At 40.3% G+C, this 22,189-nt stretch overlaps 1 protein-coding gene across 5 annotated transcripts in view; it reads right to left on the bottom strand.

Moving 5' to 3' along the window:
• Positions 1–22,189, bottom strand: part of PTPRO (protein tyrosine phosphatase receptor type O) — a 235,042-nt gene that overhangs the window by 20,689 nt on the left and 192,164 nt on the right. For 3 of the 5 annotated variants that reach the window (XM_078075649.1, XM_078075650.1, XM_078075654.1), the window contains 4 exons: positions 18,649–18,717; positions 16,201–16,284; positions 9,862–9,897; positions 6,566–6,647 (listed from right to left, as the gene is read on the bottom strand). In XM_078075649.1, coding sequence (XP_077931775.1) covers positions 6,566–6,647; positions 9,862–9,897; positions 16,201–16,284; positions 18,649–18,717 — 271 coding nt within the window. The remainder of the gene's footprint in view (positions 1–6,565; positions 6,648–9,861; positions 9,898–16,200; positions 16,285–18,648; positions 18,718–22,189) is intronic. The other 2 variants (XM_078075651.1, XM_078075652.1) reach the window with 1 other exon arrangement.

The raw sequence follows: 22,189 nt of genomic DNA, 5'->3' as shown, positions 1-22,189 counted from the left end.
CATATGGAAACTCCAGAGGCTTAAATCTTCATAAAGGCAAAGGACGAGGTGATGGCCTGAAACTGACATAAATCATTTTTGAATTTTCAGTTTTGTTTCTATTATGATTTATCACTCTGTGTGTTTTTCCCTGGGCCACGGAGTCATCCATAGCGGGTTGAGTGGTGGCTCCCCAAAAGATGTGTCCACATGCTAACCCGCAGAACCTGTGAATGTGGCCTTATTAAAAAAGAGGCTTTGCAGATGTAATTAAGTTAAGGATCATAAGATGAGATTATTCTGTATTATCTGGGTGGGTCCTGTATCTAAGAACAAGTGTCTTTCTAAGAGAGAGAAGAGAAGGCCATATAAAGACAGAGAAATAGATTGGAGTCATGCAGTAAGTAAGCCAAGGAGCACCTGGAGCCTCCAGAAGCTGGAGGAAGCAAAGAAGGATTCTCCCCTAGAGCCTTCAAAGGAAACATGGCCCTGATAACACTGACTTTGGACTTCCGGGCTCTAGAATTCTGAGAGAATAAATTTCTGTTGTTTTAAGTGACCAAGACTGTGGTAATTTGTTTCGGCAGCCCTAGAAATCTAATACAGTCCCCAAAGCCCAGTGGCAGCCTACGTTGGGTTGGCTGGGTTTGAAGCACGCAAGTCAGGGAAAGCAAAGCACAAACATATGCAGTGTCAGTCTGTTCAGGCTGCCATTGCAAAACTCCATAGACTGGGTGGTTTAAACAATGGAAATGTATTCCTCACAGCTGTGGAGGCTGGGCAGGCTAAGATCAAGGTGCTGACAAGGTAGACGTCATTCTGGGGCTTCTCTTGGCCTGCCTGGGACCATCGTCTTGCTGTGTGCTCACGTGACCTTTCTTGTCTAGCCCTACTTACCTTCCCAAGCCTCCATCTCATCAACATACCAATTTTGGGAGGACACAGGCAGCCCATAACATGCACAGTCATCTTCTGAGAAGAATGCAAACTCTAATCTGGCTCTAGAGTCTGTAACAATGTCAGCAGGGGCTAAGTATTTGGGACAGGTTGGACATCAGAGTCAGGCGGGTTCGATTACTAGACTACGGAGCAAGTGAGGAGACACGACGTCACCAGTGGTGTTGACAGGAGCGGTGCCAAATGCGGCAGGGTACAAGGCTCGGTGGAATTGGGCCAGGTCTGGCTCGTTTTCAGGAAAACCCTAAAGGAGATGGGATTTAGAAGAGGTGTTTAGTGAGACTCTGTATTCATTTCTGAGGGCTGCCGTAACAAAGTACCACAAGCTGGGGGGCTTAGAGCAACAGAAATGCATTGTCTTATAGTTCTGGAGGCTATATGTCTGAAATTGAGGTGCTAGCAGGGACTTCTGACGTCTGTCACTTATAGAGGAATATTAGGGCATCCTTCCCGCCTCTTCCTAGCGCCTGTGGTTTGCAGGCAACCTTTGGTATTCCTTCACTTGCAGCTCTATAACTCCGATCTCTGCCTTTGTCACCACATGGTGTTCTCCCTGTTCGTCTCTGTGTCTTCACACAGCTGTGTTTCCATAGGGACACCAGTCAGACTCAGAGCCCACACCACTCCGATATGACCTCATCTTAACTAATTACATCTGCAATGACCCTGTTTCCAAATAAGTCATATTCTGAGGTACTGAGTGCTTAGGGCTTCAACATATCTTTTGAGGGATACAATTCAAGCCAGGACAGGTACTCTAAAGGAAGAATGGGGTGCAGTAATAATGGGCATCTTGGGGAGGTGATGGAGGACTGGAGGAGAAGGACACCAACCTCAGGGGAGTCTAGCAGGGGCTGGCAGGGCCCTGGCCCACTAGGACGGGATTGAGGGGCCACACTCCAGCTGCTGGACAGATCGCTAGTATAGACACCTGGAAACAGAGACCCAAACTAGAAGAGGAGGGAAAACTCAGGTCTGGGAACCAAGCAAGACCCCCGGAGTAAGCACTGTTGGAGAGAGTTCAAGGTGACTTATTTCAACAAAGGCTGCAGGTAGGTCTCCAGTGAACTGGACCGGAACACAAGTAAAAAGAGTTGTCAATGGGAGCTACTAGCAGAAATCAAGGCTCATCTCTCATGAACTACGTGGCAAGGAATACAGTCCGTTTTGGCATTTGCAGCCACATTTCTGAACAAAGATGGTGAGAGCTTTCATTAGCCTCCTGATCAAACAAATACAAAACACAGAAATTAATGGCAGAATGAGCAATATATGGTATATCTCGTGGGCTCTCCAATTTCAAGCTCTAAAGTCTGGCTCTTCAAAACCTTTCCATATGAGACATACAAAATGAGGAACTGAATCTAATCCCTGAGTCCCAAACCTCCTTAAGAAAAGATGCACATTTTCACCAGAAGGATAATCTATCTTTCCAGCAGATCCAAAATCAGATGCAGAGTGAAAAAGGAATGTATTTAGTGAGTGCAAATTAGCAAGTCATAGAGCTTCATGTATGACTTACAGCTGTATTGGTAATATATGTAAATCCAGACATTAGTTTCAATTTGCATAATGCTTATAAATGATGTAATGTCTCAGTATGAGTGTGATCTTTCAATGTCAGTATCAAAATGAATACAAGTATTAAGCATTCATACAAACAGAACAAATAACTGTGCAGCTACTGAATTTAGCTAGACCAGCTGATTGGGCCATTTTAATACCCTCTTGGGCTCTTATTAGAGCAGGAAACCTTTTTTTTTTTCCCTTAAGTTTTGATTAATTACCAACTTCAGGAAAATTTGATGGCTGCCATGTGAAAGGTCTGACATACATCATAAAATCAGGTATGAGTATGAGTCTTTGAAAACAGATGAGGGTACCGGGACATGGAACCTGAGGGAGTGGAGGCGGGGGGTCAGGGGTGTTGTTGGAGGCTGGTGGTGCCTGAGGGCTGGTGAACAAAAAAGGAAGTGAGTCACCCATGGGTCACTGCTTGGGCAAATGTTAAAAAATACAGTCTGAGCCTATGACTTAAAGCAGACTTCTGGAGAATAATTTATATTTTCTCACCAGAGCAGGGATATGGTATTAGGACTCGGCACCAAATAAATTACATATAGGATCAACAATGTTCTAAGAACAAAGATAGATGAAGAAAAGCTTCAGAATAAATAAAGATACTAAATGCTCCTTCAAATCATGGTGTGATGGGTAATTTTATGTGTCAGCTTGGTGAGCCTAGATAGTGCTTAGTCAAACATCAGTCTAGATGTTGCAAGGTTTTTTTTTTAGATGTGATTAACAAAGCAGATTACTCTCTATAATGTTGGTGGGCCTGATCCATCAGGTGAAGACCCCAAGAGAAATGACTGAGGTGCCCTGAGGAGGAAGACATTCTGCTTCCTGGTTGCTTTTGGATTGAGCAGCAACATCAATTTTTCCCTGGGTCCAGAGCCTGCCCTGCAGTTTTCAGACTTGTGAGCTCTCATGACTCTGTGAGCTCATTCCTTAAAATAAGACTGTCTCTTGGGCGCCTGGGTGGCTCAGTCGTTAAGCATCTGCCTTCGGCTCAGGTCATGATCCCAGGGTCCTGGGATCGAGTCCCACATCGGACTCCCTGCTCGGCAGGAAGCCCGCTTCTCCCTCTCCCACTCCCCCTGCTTGTGTTCCTGCTCTCGCTATCTCTCTGTCAAATAAATAAATAAAATCTAAAAAAAAATAATAATAATAATAAAGACTATCTCTTTATATATATATATTTCTTCAATTATATTATAGTATATAGGATATGCATCTTATAATAATTACATAAGAATTCTATAATTATATAAGAAGTATATAATGTAATGAACTTATGGATGAATTATATGATTACATTATATTGTATTAGTGTTTATACATGTATATATTTCCTATTGGTCTGTTTCTCTGGAGAACTCTAATACACGTGAGTTAGAAAGCTTGGATGTACCCTCGTCCCAGATTTAGTCCAGGGTCTCTCAATGGAATACTATTGGCCTGGAACAATTCTTTATTGTGCAGGACTGTCCTACTCATCACAGAACATTTCTCATCCCTGTCCCTTTCTCCGTTGAATATCACTAGTAGCTTCTTCCCAAGGCATTATGAGAACCAAAAATACTCCCACACACTCCCAAACTCTCCCTAGGAGACTTCCTGGTCCTGGCCCAGTTGAGAACTACTGATTTAGTTCAGCCTACTCATTGGATGAACAAATTGAGGGGATGAGAAATTGTGGCTTTTTTTCAATATTGATTAAAGGCAAAATGGTCATGAGAACTAAGGGTTTTGGATCTGTTTTCAAAGACTCATACCCATACCTGATTTTAGGATGTATGTCAGACCTTTAGTACAATCCTACCTCCTTTATAATTCTTATGGAATAAGCCTGAATGTGTTCATTTATATATTGAATGTACAAAAGGTTTCAACATGCTATAAATTAAACATTTAGCACACAGAATTTATTATCCTACATTTCATATTTTTGAAGCATCTGAAGCTTCAAATCATTTATTGTTTGGTTCTCCAGTATCCTTCCTTTTTTGGGGAATAGTGCTCCCCATTGATTTAGCCAAGCGGTTCTAGTAAGAACTGTCCCGTTCCTATGTGAGTCTGCTCTCTCAGGCTGCAGTTGGCTTGAGTGGATGTCACAACGCAGGCCTGCAATCAGTATCCTCTCCTGTTAATTTTTAAACTCTGAATAAGAAAGAGAGTCAACAGTTCCCTTTGGAAACTGTGGAAACTCTCAGATGTGATGCTTGGGGGTTGTGGGTTGTGGTGTTTTCCACTGTGTGAAAGAGGTTGGTTTGCAGCGAAAGAGAGAGAGAGGCCAAGACAGAGAGAGAAGCAGAAGTGAGAAAAAAAAAAAAAAAAAGAGTGGGTCTCTGCAGGGGTGTGGCCCCTGGTTCCAATCATTCCTGACACTGAGCTGCTCCCTTTCCTCCCTCTGGTTTAGCTCTGATTATAAGATTCCTTTGGTTAGATGAGATATCTCAGCATCCTTTGAACAAATGCCCTCTCTCTTTGGTCTAAACTAGTCTGAATGGTGTGTCATTGACAACTAAAATCATCTTCTCTTTTTACCAAAAAATGGCTCACTGAATTTTCTTTATGATGATGCACTTCAGAAGCACAGTAATAATCACACTGGGGTTTGATGGCATAAGCTGGGAGGTACTCCTAACCTTCCCAGCGAGGGCAATGATGCTAACTGCATCACCAAGGTGACATCATCAAGTAGGGATGAAGAGCTGGAGGCTTCAATGAATTTGAAAGTGTATGTACATCATAATTTTCATCACCATTATCAGAGTTATCCAGACATTTATTTTCTGCCTGAGTTTTGGTTTATGTGTTCTTAAAGAAAATCTCCTTTGTTTTTTTCTTCCTGAAATGCCATCCTTGTCATAGATCTCCAGTTCACACCAAAGTTCTATTCTTTGAGGTATAGTATTTGGTGTCACATCTACAACTTCTTGCACACTTGCATGCAATGGATAACAGAGCCGGCTCTGTGTGGAATTTCTGATGACACAGGTGGGTAGTATTAGGGGGCTTTGTATTTGATCATGAGTAAAGTTCTTCTCATCCTTAAATTCCCTCTTAGATATCCACACCAGGACTCCTGCTGCTTCTTGCAGACCTAAGATATCCTCAGCTGATGAGGGGAAAGAAGAAATGAATATGAATACTGAGGGCAAAGCAGCTGCATTCGACGACCTGGTGTTTCACACGAAAGAGCTCCTAAGGCCTTTAAGAAAACATTGCCGTATTTAGAAGAGTCACTTGATCTCTTTCTTTTCCCTGGTTTCCTTGAATCATGGACCACCTGAGCCTTGCTGTAGGAACCTCAAGGATGAGGCCACCCAGACTGTCCTGAGCTGTGAAATATATGGGAAGAAAACCTGAGGACCAGTTACACTGCTGAGATCCGAGGCTGACTCATTTCCATCTACTCTGACACGTGGTCTTGGACTCAAAGGATACGCGTACTTCAGAGAAAGGAGGTGTTGCCATTTTTTTTTTCCTCCTTCCACATGAACCAGGTATAACTCTCTCCCTAATTTCCCCCCCAAAAAGTAAAGGAAATTGCACAAGGAAATATGAAGCAGAATGCCAGGAGTCCTACAGCTGTAAGAGCCCACCCCCACCCCACCCAGGCTCTTCTCTGTCCAGAAGAGAAAGGGGACCTGTTTCATCCACCACCCCCCTTATTGTGCCCTCAGTGACATAAGAGACCCACTAAAAATTCCCTGAAAGTGAAATTCTTTTCCGACCTAAATCCTCACCTTGCTTTCCTCCCCGCACACTCGATTGCATTGATGTTCAGTGATGGTTTCTCCTGGGATTGTGTTTGTTCACCCCACTACCCGCATTTGTTCTCTCTTTTCCTCCAGTGGAGCCACCCTAGTCCTGACCTGCAAAGGGTGCACGTCCTCACTCTGCACCAGCCGATGAGACATCCCCATCACAGTTACCACGCTGCCCATTATGAACCGTATCGCAAGCCCTGCCCAGTGAACAGGGAAATGACACCAGTCCCAATCTGGCAAGTCCCATGCCTCTTCTACCACAGAAGGTAGGAAATACTTGATCTACTCACCTCAAATTGAAGAGAAAATTTATAGTCAGAGTCTTTGGCCATATCCTTGATGTAGGCGTCAAAGTCATCCAGTTGAACTGGGCTTTACCAAACACAAAGAAATGTATGTTTTAGAAATCTGGTTGACAGGTATCTATACTGTTTAATGTCATACTTTTCAAACATGAATGACTTTCTTGGAGAAAAAAGGAAGCTTTACTGCTCCAGGGTCAGCATTCATCTTTTTGTTGTTGTTGTTAAAGTTATCAGTCCCTAATATGTTGTGATTAAAAAGAGGGCCTTATGTATTATACTTCCTTGAGATGGGAGAGAGCTCTAGATTTTCAGTCAGCTCTTACTCTAGCAATAAAATATTATATATATGGGATGCCTGAGTGGCTCAGTCGGTCCATTGTCTGCCTTCGGCTCAGGCCATGATCTCAGGGTCCTGGGATCAAGTCCCACATTGGGCTCCTTGCTCAGCAGAGAGCCTGCTTCTCCCTCTGCCTGCCGCTCCCCCTGCTTGTGCTCACTCTCTTTGACAAATAAATAAAATCTTAAAAAAATATTATATATATATGCATGCTTACATACATACATGTATATATGTTGTTTCTAGAAAATTCTGATTTATGGGAAAGAACAAAGGATTAGAGTCTGAAGAACTGTTTGAGATATGGTTTTATTTTATTTACTGTGTGATCATGGAAAATTGCTCTAACTCTTGTGAGATTCAACAATGTCATCTATAAAATATTATGGTCATACTAGTATACATACATACATGCTAGCTACACTGTCTCCTCAGAGCAGAGGCAGGGTCGGTGTGATGAAGCACATATCCAGAAAGCTTCTAGAGCCTCATTCTTAAAGAGCCATGTTTGTGTATCTATAAAAGTATCAAAAAGTTTCAAAGGTACAATCAAGTAACACATCTGAGCTTATGTTTCTGTATCTATACCCGAAGTCCTCACCTCTTTCCTTCTTCTTCTTTTCATGAATAAGAATTATATTTTAGGGTGCCCGGGTGGCCAGTTGGTTAAGCGTCTGCCTTCAGCTCAGTATCATGATCCCAGGGTCCTGGGATCGAGTCCCAAGTCAGACTTCCTGCTCAGTGGGGAGTCTGTTTCCCCCTCCACCCCTCCCCCCTGCTCATGATCTCCCTCCCTCCCTCCCTCCCTCCCTCTCTCTCTCTCTCTCGGATAAATAAATAAAATCTTAAAAAAAATTATATTTTATTTCCTACAGTTTTCTGTAGCTGCTTATCCTTCCCAGAGTTTACCTATACCAACCTGCTCCCTAAGCTTCTACAAGATGCTCTGCTCTGGCATCTAATCCAAGCCTTTCCACTTTGGCAGGATCCACACAGTGACCTTTCCCTTAGTCTTGCTACAAAGTACTCAGCTTATATCATCTACTTGTGGCCTTATGTCCTATTAGCAAATACATAGTATTATTAATAGTTATTTGTTTAAAGTTGTTGATTAGCCAATCCCATAGATTCTGTTAAGATTTTAGTAGAATTTAAAGGGCATTATACCTCCCAGAAGTACACTTGAATTCTAATGGTTTCACTTAATAGCATTAATGACTCGTATCCATAAAACACACTGCAGTGCATACATATTCGCATATGTTATATTGCTCGGTTGATCCCTGAAGTAGACCCGGGCAACATCAACCCCATGCTTCAAGTGAGACAGCCAAGGCTAAGAGTCCATTGAATAGTCCAAGATTACGTGGCTACTCAGCAGTAGAATGATGACCAGCACCTGGGAGAATGATTTCTGGTTAAAAGCTATTCCCACATCAAACTTGCCATCCTTCTAAAAGAATGGCTAAATGTGGGGCTCCTATCCTAGAAGGAACTCCATTAGACCTGCCCTCTCCTGCTGTTGTCTCTGAGCAGGGCATTGACCTTAACGTTGGATTGAATGATTCCAGTTTTCATCCCATTACCAGGAGAAAGGAAGCATGAATAGGAAAGGCAATCTGAGAAAATATTTATGGGTTAGAAAAAGCAAAAGGAAAAGAGAGACAGAGGAAGGGCCAGGAAACAGAAGAATGAACATCAGGGAGAGGAGGAGGATGGTAAGGAGTAGCAAAAGCAAGCTGGGAGGGAGTAAAGATCGAGAGGATAAAGGTTTAGAGGGAAAAGGGAGAAGAGAAGGTGGAGCAAACGAGGGGTGAAATGAGAATAGGTACAGATAGGAAAGGGGAGCCACGGGGACATGGTGCGGAGTGGGAGGGGGCGGCTTTGGGAGGTAAAGAGAAAGAGTAAAGAGAAAGCAAATGGAAATGTGGGCAGGGGAGCCCCTCAAGAACTGGCTTTTAGAGAAGGAAGGAGAATTAGAAAGAAAACGAGAAGGAAAGAGGAAGCTGGTTTCTTAGTGGTCTCTGCCACCCATATGTGTAAACACACCCACACATAATAGTTTAGCTGTTGAAATATACACCTGCCCTCTTTTTTAAGTTTTATTTATTTATTTATTTATTTTTAAATATTTTATTTATTTATTTGACAGAGAGCCAGAGAGGGAACACAAGCAGGGGGAGTGGGAGAGGGAGAAGCAGGCTTCCCGCTGAGCAGGGAGTCCGATGTGGGGCTTGATCCCAGGACCCTGGGATCATGACCTGAGCCGAAGGCAGACGCTTAACAACTGAGCCACCCAGGCGCCCCTAAGTTTTATTTATTTAAGTAATCTCTACACCCAATGTGGGGCTTGAACTCATGACCCTGAGATCAAGAGTCTCATGCTCCTCCGACTGAGCCAGCTAGGCGCCCCTACATTTGCCTCTTTCTTAAGCATCCCTTCCATTTGAAAACAAGCAATCTTTTTTTTTTTTTAAGATTTTTATTTATTTATTTATTTGAGAGAGAAAGAATGAGAGAGAGCACATGAGAGGGGGGAGGGTCAGAGGGAGAAGCAGATGCGAGACTCGATCCAGGGACTCCAGGATCATGACCTGAGCCGAAGGCAGTCGCTTAACCAACTGAGCCACCCAGGCGCCCAACAAGCAATCATTTCAATAGGCAAAATGAAGATCATTATGAAGAACTTTTTTTAAATTAAACATTTCAAAAAGAAATATAAGAAAAACTTACTGTATTATATACTTCAAAGTTTCTAAGACTAATCTTTAATATTTTCACCACAAAAAGAAACAATAATTATGTGACAGGATAGAGTTGTTGCCTAAATGTTATGGTGGGAATCATACTGCATTATATCAGTGTATTAAATCAACACATTGCACACCTTAAACTTACACAATGTTATAGGTCAGTTATATCTCAACAATAAAAAACAACTTACTTAGTCAGTTTCCTCTTCTTTAAACCATTTTTACTCCTGAGAATTTAAAAAAAAAAAAAAGACAGCTTTATCTGGGCAAAAGAATCGATTGACATAATGATGAAACTTGAAGAGCTTTAAATAATTACATCAGGCACCTCAATTTTATTTAATTTTCATTAAACATACCTCCAGTTTGTTTAATTACTTTTCCTTAAATGAGAAGATAATGATAATAATTTCAGATTCACTTCTTAAAAAGTCTATTAGATTACAAGAACATACTTGTACTTTACATTTTGGATTTGCCAAATACTAAATTCTAGAAATATAATCTCTTGCTACTAGTGGTTAAGCTGCTGAAGTATTTTATAAATATACAGAAATATCTGTTGCCTGAAAACTCTAGGATCTATAGGCAAGAAGGAAAGAATTGGGGAATAAAAGGGGAGAACGAAGTATCTGGGAGGGTGGATATGTTGGTTGTCAAAGACTCAAAGACTCAAAGCATCTTCCCTGGGAATGTGAGTTTGTGCTAACAGTGTTGGCATGTATCTTTTTTTTTAAGATTTTATTTATTTATTTGACAGAGAGAGAGCCAGAGCGCACAAGCATGGGAAACAGTAAAGGGAGCGGGAGAAGCACGATCCCTAATGAGCAGGGAGTCCGGATGCCGAACTTGATCCCAGGACCCTGGGATCATGACCCGAGCCGAAGGCAGACGCTGAACCGACTGAGCCACCCAGGTGCCCCTCTTTTTTTTTTTTTTTAAGATTTATTTATTTATTTGAGAGAGAGAGAGTATTGCAAGCAGGAGGGGCAGAGGGAGAGGCAGAGAAAATCTCAAGCAGACTCTGTGCTGAGCACAGAGCCCAATGCAGGACTCGATCTCATGATCCTAAGATCATGACCTGAGTTGAAACCAAGAGTTGGATGCTTAACTGACGGCGCCACCCAGGTGCCCTGGCGTGTGTCTTATAGAATTCTATTATGGCATTGTTCTAATTCAGTTTTGAACTAGTTTTTTAAGCTATCTGAAGAATGGTACCTATTACTAGTTCTTAATTCATTACTATTCTGTAAGCTCAAACACATGTAATGCTAATATATGTTACAGTTAATTACATTTTTAGGGGGTATTTAGGGTAATCGTTTTCAACCAACAAATAAGGTAACTGACCTAAGTTAGTGAATGAGAATATGGTCTCTGCTGAAACACTTCATTACTGTATTTTTATTGTTTTATATAAATGATAAATATTGATACGATTGTGAATGACAATTTTTACAAATAGTTTCCCAAAGTCTTTAAATATTGATGGAAGCACACAAACTTTCAGAAAATAAACCATCTGTAGTAAATAACCAGTGTGATCTGAGTGCTCTCGTGTGCCAGAATATTTATTTATATTAAAAATTGTGGAGGCGACTGGGTGGCTCAGTCGCTTAAGGCAGCCAACTCTTGCTTTCGGCTCAGGTCGTGATCTCAGGGTCGTAGGATCAAGCCCCCATTCGGGCTCCGTGCTCAGCTCAGTCTGCTTGAGAGTCTCTCCCCCCCTCCCCCCGCTTGCGCTCATTCTCTCTAAATAAATAAATAAAATCTTTAAAAAAATAAAAATTAGAATTGTGAATATCCGGGTACCTTCATTTCTAGAAAGGTTGTAGCAGAATGAAGCACTGCTTCCTCTGTGCTCTCGTAGCACTTTGTTCATGGAATGTTTCTCCTGGTGTCCATCAGTTGCTTCTGTGCTCCTTGCTACACGGTCCTTCCCCCCCCCCCACCCCCCCCCCCCAGAGCTGAGCATAGTTAATAGGACACATGGTGGTGCTCAATAAATGCTTAGTGAATTGGGTTGAAACAAAACACGTTTGCCATGTTGCCCCCACAATTTTACTTAATGATTCAATGAGGAGTTTGATACTAGACTCAGGAAGTGGAACTGGTGGATGGACAGGAAGGTACGAGGGCAGGGAATACAGGGAAATATCCATTAAGGCAAGAGGTGTTTCGGTTTTCATTTCCTGGTTTCAGTTTTTACTTCAGTTTTACTTCTTCCCACTTCTGAGTGATGACAGTCCACTCAATAGCTCCCTTCCTATTTGTTCTCCTTCATCCTCTGTCCTCCGTGTTTGAGATTTAGAGGGAATAGACATTCCAGTTTTTACTTTGCTTCTCCCTCACCCCCTCAAAACACCACTGTAATGTTGGACAGGGCTGTATCATCTAGGCATTTGGGAACCTAAAAGAACATCTTTTGAATAATTTTTACTCAGCTCTTGTGGGGGTAATGTAGTTAACTTTAGGAATTCCACATTCACTTTGTATCGTGGGAGCTGATGATGGTGCTTTATGACAGAGGAATGTTCGCTGAGATAACAGTTTGGTGAAGTCAGGAGGCTGCCAACATATTTTGTGATTGGGAGTGGGAAAAAAAAAAAAACCAAACCAAATCTTTCCTATCCAAACAGACAGGGAAACTGGGAAGAAACAAATGTATGTGGGAGAGTAACACTGAATAAATTCAGTGCTGAAATATTAAGCTGCTACTATTCAACAGCTGTGTAGAAACCTGATTACTGGAAGACAGGCACTTTTTTTCTTTCATTTTCATTCATTGATTGAATGAACTTTACATAGAATGTAAAATTCCACCACACGTTTTCAATGACTTATTGCCAAAAGTGTATGTTTAAGTGTATGTCTTCATGATTTGTATACAACCTTTATGTTCTGCTTAGATTTTGCAGAATTGATTCCAAAGGGTTCTCACATCTGTAGGCTGTGGGACAAGGACAGGACTGAATTATGAGACTCCACAGCCACACGGATGGAATTTTCCTACGTTTTCAATTGCTGTACTAATTCTAAGACGAAAATCAGGGGACATTTCACTTTTTTTTTTTTTTTTTAAGATTTTATTTATTTATTTGACAGAGAGAGAGACACAGCGAGAGAGGGAACACAAGCAGGGGGAGTGGGAGAGGGAGAAGCAGGCTTCCCGCGGAGCAGGGAGCCCGATGCGGGGCTCGATCCCAGGACCTGGAATCATGACCTGAGCCGAAGGCAGACGCTTAACGACTGAGCCACCCAGGCGCCCCGACATTTCACTTTTAAACATGTAAGTGGAGGTTCCGCCAGCCCTTTGGTTGTCAGCGCATTATGGAAAGAGCTAGTGTGTGCGCCTGTTACCATGAACATTTGAGGTGATGTGTAGGGTGTCATCTTGTCATTGCAAAAGATTTTTTGAGTAATTGATAACACTCATCAGACAAACAGTATATATGCATACATGATCATGCACATCTTCCAATTTTCTCTTTTACTTATATCAGTTAGGTAAGGTTCAAAATCCTAATGACTTCAAGAAGTTAAGATGCATAAGTTCTTCATGGTTATGAGATCTTAGAAAGCCAGCCAGACTGGAATTCATTGTGAAAAGGAATATGAAAAGAGGCAATGGCAGAAGCATGGGATTTACAAAGACTAAAAACAAACAAAACCCCCCGGAAACAACCCCCAATACTCTAAATGTCCCCAATTTCATAAGCGCCACTTACTCTTTCATGAGCTAGCTGGAGATCATCCCCAAATCTTAAAAAGGCGTTTAGAGTTATATCATCCTCTGAATAAAATATGCAATAACCAGGAGGAAAGCTGAGCAGTTTAAACTAAATGTTGCTTCACGCTTAAAATGACAACTCTTGCAGATTTCGAGCAGGCAGATGAATACTTGAGCAGAGCATGAGGTGAGTACAGTGTTAATAAAAAGAGCAGTAACAATGAATCCAGATAGAGCTGGTCCGAATGAAATGGTTTTCTCTGATTAGGAAACCCGATCTGAGATGATGGTAACCAGAAATCCTGGCAGAATACCATTTTGAGACTAAGCCACCTGGGCACTGGTGATCGGCTCTGGTTTTGCTATCGCCCTGGGAGAAGATTCGAGCAACACTATGAGAGAGAAAGAGTCTCCTGGTTTCCACACGAACCACTCACCAGGAAGATTTTACAAAATTAACGGGAACATCTATTCCCCTGAACTTGGCAATTTAGAGAAGAAACCAGGCCGTGTGTGAGGAAGGAGGTAGGGTGGGCGGCTCTGTTATTTCTAGTGGTTGTTAACAGACTAGGTGAACTATGAAGACAAACACATCTGGAGGAGGATTAAAATGGCTATCTGCAAATGAAAGCAGGGGAAAACATCCACGAGTTACTAGATGAAGAGAAACGTAGCAAACAGTAGGGACCTCGGGTGGCTTTGTGAGTGCTAAGCTAGCTGCACCTGAAAAAAAGCAAGGATCATGTATTTTACTTCTGTTATATCTGACCTAGCACAAGCCTAGGGCGGAAAACAGAGTTTACGTTCAGTCTATTCTCATTGGTTGATAAGTGTATGGTTTACCGCAAGTGACAGAAAGCCTGGGGCTCTATGTTTTGCCTTCTCTTCTCAGCTGGAGATAACCATTTACATCTCAAGACAATTCTTCTAAAAAAGACTGAAAGGTTTTTTAAAAACAAACAAACAAAAACCCCAAACAAAAAACAAACAAACACAACTACTGAAGGGTTTTTTCCCCCCTGACTTGGGTCTCATGCTATTTGATCAATACTATAAATAGCAGACCTTGAAGGAGTTGTTGGAATTTGAAGATGTGTTCATCAGGGGGACCTAGTAAGAAATACATGCAAAAAAAGCACAGCCCTGATATAAGCTTACAAACCAAACTGTGGGAAAGTCAGAGAATTAAGCAGAAAAATTAATATGATAGTATACGTATCTTTCTTTCTTCTGTTTGAATTGAGATCTGTGGAGGGTACTTTAAGGGTATTGGGTACAAGTATTCTGATGATAGGTAGAATACTTGAGAATGATTAGTAGATGTTGAGTGAAAAGTGATGCATATTTTGAAGGTCAAAATGGAATATATATGCACTACTCATACCTGAATACTATCTGATGTTAAATACTTAAAATATTGTGTTGGCTATGGTGAAGCCCTATACTCAAAACTGTTATTAAAACCAACTTGGAATAACAGCGAATGGGTCCTTATCATCCGAGACATTCTTGTGGGTTCATTATTTAACACCTCAGTGTCTACCATGTTTCAACAGTTTTCCTCTAGTCTTTCTTTAAAACAAACAAACAAACAAACAAAAAACCCCAAAACAACCCCATTGCTGGTATTAATCTCTACTGGTATTAATGCTGGTATTAATCTCTACTGTGAGAAAGTCCTTTTTGGTATTTCTTCCATTGCAACTTGAAGTCCTAACCTTGCCAACTGTATTTATTCTGTCCTTGGAGGAGCTGAAGAACATTTGATCAACTGTCTTTTTGAATAAATAACTCTACAGATTGCTTTTCATCTTTCACTCTTCCCCTCACTCTCCCCACTCAAGCGCCATTTTTCCAGTTCATGAACTATCTTTATTGTTTTTTCTGAGTTCTGAAGTTGTCCATATATCTGAATCTGTCTGTACATAATTTAGTACCTAAACACCTTGGATTTTTCAGGACAATGATGTTTTGTTTTTGGTCAGGAAACCACTACCTTTTTTCCTGCGGCTCAGGAAAGGAAATAGTCCTTCTAGATATGTTAGTCCCAGATTTCAAAATTATTGTTATTAGATTTTATACAAACTGAAAAGGATACTCTTTGAGATTTGATTATTAAAATGATTTAAAAGTTAAGAAAAGGAGAATTTAAAGGAAGCTGCTTTTTACAGAGGAAAGAATAGATTTTGGAACACCTGTGGTTGGAACCTGGATTTTCTATATAGTAATATGATGTTAATATAATCTCCTTAAGCCTCTATTTCCATGTCTCTAGGATGGGGCTCTGCACAGTTGTGGGGACAATTAAATAAGATAATTATACAAAGAGGCTTGCACTTAGTTGTTCAATATTCATTGAGTTAGCATTACTGTGAAAACACTAACACCTCAACACAGAGTACAGTATTCTGGGCTTCTCTACCTGAAAGCATTTCTTCCTTCTTGGAAATATGGAGCTCTCTAATGGATGGAGATAGTAAGGAAAATGGGAAGCATCATTTACAAAGATGAGAAGTCAATGCATTGATTGAATGAAGAAACAAATGACTAGTAATTCATGGAAGAAAAGCTTGCCAAGAACATCCCAAGAAGAAAATTTTAATTGGAAAAACATTATACTTAGTTAGCATCTTGGTACCATGAACTATTTTAATCCATTTCAATACCTGATCAATAATTTTAGCAGTTGCCCAAACACATCAGATAATTAAAGAGAATTTTTCCTTTTGGTTTTACTTCTGGAGAGCTAACCTTATAGACTTTTTGTTAGGTAAACAGTAAAAAAAAAAAAATCACTTACCAAGGATTAATATAAAATGCCAAAAGATAATCAGTCCAAAGACATGAGGGTAGCAGGGTTAAGAAAGCAAATATACTCCTACGCCTGTGAGCATTAATAGATATAACAGATGTAAAGATGAAAAAGTGGCAAGAGTTAGTAACATAAACTGTGAACAGATATCAGTAAATTACCTACTGGGATCAATTAAAATGACAAGCATCTTAATTACAATTACATATTATTCCATTCTGTGAAATTGAAACGCGAAGGCTTACGTGCTATCATATTGCCAACACCAGTTTTATTCGCACACATACATATTGTAATCAGATATATTCCTTTCAACTTATTTTGTGTCAATTAGTCTGCTATTAAGTGATTACATTTTACATTCAGTTAAATGAGGTCTTAAATGCCTCATTAGTTGTCTCTTATTCTTGGATATTATTACCTTTGCCACGCTTGAACCTATTTTAAGGAACCATTATAGCATCATTCAATTGCCAACAGCGGCTTGTGTGAGGAAATATCAACCAACGGTCAATTTCTGCCTATACCAATTCTGGCAGAGACCCCAAGCTTCTGGGATGCATTCTTACAAAGCTGCACTCCTAGGTGTGACTTTCTATATTACTTCTAGTTTAAGTTCATACACCATCGCTGAAAAATAACCCTTAAAACAGAGCTATGGAAGGACGCTCAGGTATCAATGATTCAAGACAAGTAGCTCATGAAACTGCCTGGTCCATAATCTGATTAATACTGACCTGAGTGGGAGCAAAATTATCGCGCTGTACTTTACTTCTGATTCAGTCTGCTGATTTAAAAAGCGTGGTGTGAATACAATTTCAGGTATGCAAACCACGTGCAAAATAGAACGTTCATTAACGTAGATTTCAACATGTCCTATGGCTGGGTCTGTAGGTACACTGAGAACTAGGAGGGGAGATGCTGTCACCTTGTCACTTTCATTACTACAGGTTCCCAGGGATATATCTGTTCTGTCCGCCAGTACATGCCGGTACTGGCAAAACCATCTTTGCCAAGAGCAGGAGGAGAATTTTCTAGATTTTTCTAGAAAGGTCCTGAAGTGAATTCTCTTTTGCCTTAGCTCTCCCATAACTGACGTCCCATATTCTATCAGTCGTGACTGATTGTGCAGTTAGTCAATACACAGCTGCCCTGAGTCCCAGGTATAATTGGATCAATTCCTAGATGGGCTGTTCTTCACTGTTTTGTGACTGGGCCTTTTTAAAGGGTGAGCCAGACAAGAAACAAAGATCAGTGAATTAGTCTCTTAATCTTGGCAAGAGTGTTAATATATCTGAACAAACCTAGAAATGTTTACTAACTTTCCACTGTCGAGGGGTTATGGGTTTTCTTTCTTCACAGTTGGATTAATTGTAGTTTAATAGCAAAATTCCATTCAGGCTAAAATTTAAAAATAGTACAACATATTGTCTTATTGAAAAGAATCCTATTTCAACTAGACTTCCCACTGCTAGATGCCCACTCAAGGAAGCCGAAGTTATATTCCAATTAAAGCCCTCCCTCCCTCATTGATTCTGTAAAGTTTCTAGTCTCACCTATCTATTTCTTGAAGATCACCATTTTGGGGGATTAGGAAAACAAGAAGAAGAAAAAAAGACCATTTACCAAGGATTAACATGAAATGTATACATTTAAATAAATGTGCTTTGCATTGTGGCTTGCAAAAGAAACAAACCTGATCATGTAAGCAGTGCCAGCTTTGTATTAAATGGTTACTTCATTAGCAATTTTGTTGGGTCTCCATTGTAGCTGATAGCATTGTTAATTCTCATGTATCAGTGTTAAGGTATAATGTCAAACAATTTAATCTCCTGACAATGCTTTCTCAATTCTCCAAATACCTCCTCCCTCTAGGTCCTTAAGATTCAAGCATGGGGAAAAAAATAAGGCCAGGTTTTCCCATGGGACCTCACTGCCTTTGATATTTATTTACCTATAAGTGTAAGAGCTGAGAGGCCTGGGCTGAATATGTCTACTCGATCCTGAACAGAAGTGGGGCTCATATTCTCAGGCACTGAAATGTCAGTTTGAAATAGAGATGCTTCTCTCTGTCCTGTTGCTTCGCTGGGGTCTGTCCTGTGCCTTCGCCACCACTTACGCGTTCAGTGTGACTCCTGCACTGAAGCCCTTCTTCAGCACGGTTTGGGGCTACATCCATGCCTGTGTTAGTCCTTCGTTTAATATAGTAACAACTCAGCCGACTAAGACATTTTCTCTACTTCGTAACTGCAGTAAACCTATATAAACTAATACATTCAGGGAAAAAAATCTAACCTTGGAAAGTCCACTCTCACCAAAATTGTGAAAGGACAATCAGACAAAACCATGTATCCCCCAAAGAGAGTCAAATAAAGTTTGGAGCACACACACAGCATAGATAAGCTCTCTAGAGCCTTGTTGCAAAGTAATGCTCACCAGTTGTATGGAAGCTTTCCATCCCTCTCCAAAGAAGCAAAATTGACGAAAGTTCCTGCTCCGCATTCCCTGTTTGAAAGGAACCACAAAATCAAGGTTACTGCTTGATGGAGCACTCTTTTACCTTGATATAAAAGAAAGCCTTTACTGGCTTATCATCACAGCATTAAATTAAAAAAAAAAAAGCTAATATAAGTTCCACGTGTTCCTCTTTCACATGCAATACAAAATAGAAAGATAAAAACGTTTTTCATAAGGTTGCACATGCTCTAATCAAGTTATTTGAAGCCAAGAGGATTTGGTTTACAATCCTTTCCAAAGGGCACTCGTGATCCTAACATAAATCTTTGAACTATTTGGGGTATAGTATTTTTCACAAAGCCTCCTAGCCTGAGGGTTTTCTGTTTTTAGCACCTATTCTTTGTGGGGTTGTTTTTAAAGCATTTTGATTTCCTCTCTAAAATGACGGTGGATCAATTTGGATTATTTTCTTCCTCCAAAGTTTTCCCCTCATGTCGGGATGCCCATGTGATTTATCACTTGAGATAAGAGTAAAAAGAGTGAGACATATGGAAACAGATGGGCTTAGCAGTGCCTCTTATCCAAAAGGTTGCCTATTAATCTGTCAGTGGAAAATATTGTTGAAGTTTTTTTTTTCCAGAAGTGGAAGACAAAGGTAAACATATTCTCATGCCTTCTCCACCTTTACCTAATGTCATGGATAAACAACACAGCTCATGGGGGTTCATGCATCTCATTTCCCCCCTAGATGAAATTGATGGACTTACTCAGAATTGAAGCAGAGATTTTGACATTAATTGGCACATCTGCTAATAACTTTGGTGATCTCCCTGTTCTTATTACTGTGTTCTAAGAACAGTTTTCTTCTTTCAAAAATGCACTAATATATTGTTATACCATGCTGTGTTATAAATTACACATCATCAATTAATTTTACTCTGTCAATTTCCCATATATAGGATTTATTTTATCCTGTAATTCAACGGTTCTTACCTGGGGTTCAAGGATAGAATTTAGAGCTCCATGAACACAGTGGGGGGAAAGTACTCTTGTTTTCACAACCTCTAACTGAAATTTAGCGATTTTTAAAATTATTAAAGTAGGCAACAAGCCAAAATAATATCATCAGTACTGGCAAGATTGCTAACCACAGAAACTGCAGATGTTTTTCTATAATGAACCTGCTGCAGATATGGAAGTATTGTTCATATTCATCACTCTGATGAAATTATGAGAGTTATTAGACACCCTACTAAATATTATCTAAATATATTAATAAAGAAGGATGTAATGCATTTGTTTTTTAAATACTCTGATTACCATGTTTTCATATAATTCATTTCTTTTTAATCTTATGTATTTTATTTTTTGCACTTAAAAAGAAAGCATTATTCTTAGAAGAGATCCACAGGCTTAATCAGATTGCCAGAAAGGATCATGGCACAAAAAATGTGAAGAATCTCTGCTCTAATGGTCAGCTGGCTGAAGTAGAACCACTTCTCCTAAGCATCTTGCTGTATGCACCACAGAGAATGCTCCTGGAATTGTACCCATTACCACACCTGCTACCAACCCCTCCACTATTACTATTATGAGCTAACATTTACTGCATGCTTCCCAATTATGGCATTATTGCTCCTAACCATCCACTAATGTAGGGGTTAGTCTCATCTTTCTTGATATACATTCTTTCCCTTGCTTCCAGGCTACACACTTTCTTAGTTTTTCTTGCACTCCACTGGATGCCTCTGGCCAGTTTCCTTTGCTCTTATCTTTTTTTTCTCCCTGAAAATCTTAATATTAGATTGTTCTGGTGCTTAATGCAGGGCCCTCTTCTCTCATTTACTCGCACTCCCTCCGGTAAAGGAGAATTTCATCCAGTCTATTACTTTAATACCACGTATATGCTAACAACTCCCAAACTTATATCTTCAGTCCAGACTTGGCTCCTGAACATCAGACTTTTATATTCAATTGCCTACTCCACACCTGCGCTTGCAGTCATCTCAAACATAACATTTCCAAGACTGAAGTCTTGATGCTCCCCCAACTCTGAAATCTTCATCTGGAATCCTATTTCCGTTGATGGCAACTCCATCCTTTCAGTTGCTAGGACCAAAACCCTTGGAGTCATCTGTGACCCTTATTCATTTCCATTTCAAGTGCGATCTGTTAGCAAATGCCCTCAGCAAATGCCTCTATTTTCAAAATATATCCAGAATCTGATCATTTCTCCCCACCTTTATTGCTGTGACCTTGGACTAAACCACTACCATCTCTAGCCTGGGTTACTGTAATGGCTGCCCCCATTAATATGCCTGCTTCGCCTCAATACAGACTATTTTCTGATGTAAGTCGGCTCTTTTGCCCCAAGTCCTGCAATGGCTTGACTCAGAATAAAAGCAAGAAGTCTTTACAATGGCTTACAAAGCTCTGTGTGATCTGACATCATCTCCTGCTGCTCCTCCCTTCATTTCCTCTGTGTTAGCTGCACTAACCTTCCTGCTACTGTTTGAACATGTTCCTGCCTCAGGGCCTTTGCACTGGCTCTTCCCTCTACTGGGCATACTCTTCTGCCAGAAAACAAATGACTAACTCCATCATATCCTTCACATCTTTTCTCAAGTATTATCCTTTCAGTGAGATCTATCCACCTCCCAGCGCTCCTGTCCGTATAATCCTCACACCTGTACTGCTAATTTCCCTTACTCTACTCTATTGTTTTTCTCTTACTGTCTGCTCACATACACCGCTGTTTTTATTGTCTATCTCCTCCGTTAGAATACGAGCTCCATGAAGGCAGAAATTCTTGTCTATTTTATATACTATCATATCTCAAGCATCTGGAAGAGTCTGACACATAGCAGGTGTCTATTAATATTTATCAAAATATCCACTAATATTTATTCAAACTACTGAATGAAGTTTCAGTAAACTGCACAAAGTTACATAGATTATAAATTAGGATTTGATCCCAAGGAGTGTAATTTCAGAGATCTCTATGCTAGCCACAATGTGGTACCACCTTCCTCCTTATCCTTCTAAGATTTGTTTAAATGCCAACAGTCATAAAGCTTGATTTTTATATTCAGAACTAATCTCTTTTCTCTACATTCATGGATTCTCATTTTTATCTCCTTTCTGGGGCAGGTCAGTTTATACCTTTAAATATATTTCTTTATGTGCATATCTCCAGCTACATTCTAATTTCCTAGTGGACAGCTTGGGTATCTGATTTTTATTTAATTGTGCCAGATAAGACACTGATTAGATCACTATTGGATGGATAAATTTATTTATGACTAGGCAACTGATAGAACTCTGAGAAAGAAGAAGGATGTTGATTGACAATTCAGCAGGCTAACATTGGGTAAATATAATTTGAGCCAAATTTCCCAAACCCAGCAGTATTCAACAAGGCAACAATTTTAAAGAGAATTGATGGATTGTTCTGATAATATAGGGGACCACTGAAAGTACTTGAGAATGTGCTTTGATAAAAAATGCATCAGTGCTCAAA

The sequence above is a fragment of the Halichoerus grypus genome, chromosome 6, assembly GCF_964656455.1.
Source record: "Halichoerus grypus chromosome 6, mHalGry1.hap1.1, whole genome shotgun sequence".
Classification (NCBI taxonomy): Eukaryota; Metazoa; Chordata; class Mammalia; order Carnivora; family Phocidae; genus Halichoerus; species Halichoerus grypus.
The sequence above is the reverse complement of the archived record's forward strand: the minus strand, read 5'-3'. Positions and strand labels throughout refer to the sequence as shown.